The sequence below is a fragment of the Tenrec ecaudatus genome, chromosome 4 (assembly GCF_050624435.1).
Source record: "Tenrec ecaudatus isolate mTenEca1 chromosome 4, mTenEca1.hap1, whole genome shotgun sequence".
Lineage (NCBI taxonomy): Eukaryota > Metazoa > Chordata > Mammalia > Afrosoricida > Tenrecidae > Tenrec > Tenrec ecaudatus.
The window spans coordinates 20,091,503-20,095,335 of record NC_134533.1 but is presented as its reverse complement, the minus strand read 5'-3'; the positions used below and the strand labels follow the sequence as shown (position 1 = coordinate 20,095,335).

The window sequence follows — 3,833 nt, the reverse complement described above, 5'->3', positions numbered from 1 at the left end:
CACTGAGTTGATGCTGACTCACAGTAACCCCACTGTGGATTTCTGAGGCTTATTGTTCAAGAGAATAGAAGGCACACTCTTTAACATAATGGTTGCAACAGTAGCCTGACAGGAAATGACCATCGTGAGGATGGCATAGAACTGGGGAGGGTTTTGTTCAGTGCAGTTGTGTATAGGGTTGCTTTGAGTTGGAACTGAATCAATGATGTCACCAAAGAGAACAGAAACTGAGAATGATCTTCAACAGATAGCCAGCAGGGAAAAAGGGGCCTCGGTTATACAGTTTTAGGTAACTGATTCCTTTCAACAATCTAAACTAGAAACAACACTGAAACTTCATTCCCTAGATTCTCCAAAAAGAAAAGCTGCCCAAATAAACCTTAAAATCACTTGGGTGTGTGTGTGTGTGGGAAATGTTGGGTTCTATAAAATGGATCTTGAGGATAATGAATTAGCGTTGTTTTAAGCCATTTAATTTTAAGCCATTTGCTACAGCATCTAATAAATTTAACTCATCCTGTTTTGTCAGGTGCCACTGATTCATCTCTGACACATAGCAACTCTATGTGTCATAAAACAAAATTCTGTCTGGCCTTGTTCCATCCTACAATGGTTCCTATGCTTGAGCTTATGTGGCAGTCATTGTGTTACCCCTCAGTGTTGAGGGACTTCCTCTCTTTGCTGATCCTCCATTTACCAAGCATCATCATTTCTCCAAGGTATGGTCCCACATGATAACATGTCCAGAAAAAGAGAGACAAAGTATCACCACCCTTACTACTAAGGAATATTCTAGGTGTACTTCTTTCAACAATGGTTTTTCTGTTTTTTTTTTCTAATGGAATATTTAAGATTCACGAATAGCATTATAATTGAAATACGTCAATATAACCGTTTTATTCATTCAAGGTTTATCTTTGCCATACATGAGAAGTGATGGAAAATGCCAGGCTGGTATTAGGTACATGGTAATGACAGCCTTACTTTCTAGCACTTGTATGGCACATTTATTTGCCCAATGCAATATTGATTTAATGCTGCTTGCATGGATCTTGCTTATGTATGAAGCCCTTGACAGTTTCAGTATTTCTATCCTTAGTGTGTTGATGCTTAGTGGTTGAGATGGTAATGAAATTATACTGGTATATACTCAAGATTGGATTTTTTGCTCTGGTGGCTTTGTTTTAGTTATTGATTTATTGCCTTCCCTTTGATCAAGATAACCTAGGTGGTATAATTTTTTTATCAGCTTTACCATGATTGGTTGATTTTCGAATTAGTTAACATATAAATTAAATGTCATCTAGCAATACGGAGCATAATGGGTTAATGTGCTTCTTCTGTAATAGTGAATAAAATGAATATAATGCTTTAATACACACCGTGTACGAAGAAATAAGCAATGTGATTACATCCTTAAATCTGGTATTCATAGCAGAGAGGATATAGAGTAGATTGTGCATAACAAACTGAGAATCATTTTTGTGCAGTGTGAGACATTTGCAGGTGAAAAGAGCAAATTTTCCAGCATAAATGAGATTGGCAGAAGGGGCACTTAGTAAGGACATTAATGAGCTAGGAAAATATCATATAAAATCAAAACAAAGCAAAATTCACTGCCATTGAGCTCGATTCTGACTCATAGCAACCCTATATGACAGGGTAGAACATTCCTTGCAATTTCCCAAGGTTGTACCTTTTGTGGAACTAGACACCCAAGATATCTCCTGAGTAGTAGATGGTGGTTGTACATCTGACCTTAAGGATACTAGTCCAAAACATAACCATTATACCATTAGGCTTCCTAAAATATTATATAGTTGATGTTCATGTTCCCCTTACAGAATGGGTTTTATGATGAAAAAGAGGTGCATATGGTGGTTAAAAATTTTTTCTTAATATAAATATTAGGTGAGCTTTTTTCATAAATTATGCCTGACTTCAAAATCTGAATGAAAAGCAGGACTTCTTCCTTCACAGACTTTATATTGCTATAGAAACACAGATTTAAAGTTTAAATGCCAGTCCATAATATTCTGTGGTTAGATAATTATTGCATTTTATTTTTAAAACTACCCTTAATGTACCAAATATAATAATACAAAAAAAGATTTCTGAAATCTCATTGAAAATCCATTCTTTTCCATAAGCTATATCTAATTGGCTTGAAACTTTGATAACAGGCTTCTAGAAAATGTATTTATGTAAAGAACTAAGGCTTTAATTCATATTATTGACAAACAGAATTGAGAGAAGATAGAGCAAAGAATCGCAACGAATGGAATGCTTACTGTCACTGAAATAATTTTCAAATTTTGTGAAGTTTTATTTTGTGATTTTTAGAGTTGATATGAAAAGCAAGATTTACTTCTTTTATCTCATCACCAGAAAAAGAGAAATAAAGGAAACACACATCTGCAAACATAGTCAAAAGAAATGTTTCTTGGGAGTTGTTCGGTAATAATTTAAAAATATATTTAGCCATCATTCTGGAGAAACTGTATTCATAGCGTTTATTCCTATGGAGAAATAAGAAACCTGTAAGGCATACAATAACCAGTTTGTATGTAAGACTAGAAAAGGCAAAAACTGTGAAGTAACTTGTACCTCTGACTAAACCATTCCTACAGATGAGACAAGAAGCACAGAAAGCAGAGGGTAACGTGTCCACAGGGATGCACTTTGTCCTGCTGGGATTCTCAGACCTTTCAAATCTCCAAGGATTTCTATTTGGAGCATTCTTCTCCATGTACATGATCATCATAGTTGGGAATAGCCTCATCATCATATTAACCAGACTTGATCCTGCCTTACAGAAGCCCATGTACTTTTTTCTGGCAATTTTTTCAGTATTGGAAATCTGTTATGTATCAGTCACAATTCCCAGGATGCTGGTGAATCTTTGGACTCAATACAGAAGCATTTCTTTCCTGGAATGTGCCACCCAGCTCTGTTTCTTTCTTATTCTGGGGGCCACTGAGTGCTTCTTTCTGGCTGTGATGGCTTATGACCGCTATGTGGCCATCTGTAACCCTCTGCACTACCCTCTAGTCATGAACCAAAAGGTGTGTGTCCAGCTAGCAGTTGGCTCCTGGGTCATTGGAATTCCAGTCCAGATAGGACAAACAGCGCAGATTTTCTCTCTGGATTTTTGTGCTTCTAAGGAAATTAACCACTTCTTCTGTGATATCCCACCCATTATCAAACTGGCCTGTGGGGACACTTCTGTTAACGAGATGGCTGTGTATATATTAGCCGTGTTTATTGTTGCCATCCCTTTCATGCTGATCCTGGCCTCCTACAGCAAAATCATCTCCACCATCCTGAAGTTGCCAACAGCCTCAGGAAGAGCAAAAGCCTTCTCCACATGTTCCTCACACCTGCTGGTGGTGGTTTTGTTCTTCGGATCTGGTTCCATCACCTATCTAAACCCCAAATCCAGTCACTCTGCATTAACGGAGCGGCTTCTCTCTCTGTTCTACACCATTGTGACTCCAATGTTTAATCCCATGATATACTGTCTCAGGAACAAGGATGTTATTGCTGCACTGAGAAAACTATTTCTTAAAAGTTATATAAGGTAGAAACCCCCAAAATCTCCAGCCATTAAAAATTGTTGTATTTACACACAACGGAATCCACCCAATTACAAAAAGAAATATAGTTCTGTTATACACCAAATCCTATATGGAACTTGGAACTTAGTGTTGAGTGAGATGTTTGCGTCACACTAGGACAAACACTATGTGATCCCACTTATATTAAATATTCAAATATATAGAAAACATTTTGTGGGAGGGTGAGAAAATGATACTTCTTGCTCTGGACACATT

The 3,833-nt window shown here is 37.1% G+C and overlaps 1 protein-coding gene across 1 annotated transcript; it reads left to right on the top strand.

Annotated features, from left to right (window-relative positions):
- Positions 1–2,630: 2,630 nt before the first annotated feature.
- On the top strand, positions 2,631–3,584 carry LOC142446472 (olfactory receptor 10AG1-like). The gene has a single exon (XM_075548222.1). It carries the CDS (start codon positions 2,631–2,633, stop codon positions 3,582–3,584), a length of 954 nt encoding a protein of 317 aa, XP_075404337.1.
- Positions 3,585–3,833: the final 249 nt, after the last annotated feature.

What these genes read in the sequence shown, in the direction of transcription:
- LOC142446472 (XM_075548222.1), top strand. Translation starts at nt 2,631, where the DNA reads ATGAGACAAGAAGCACAGAAAGCAGAGGGTAACGTGTCCACAGGGATG.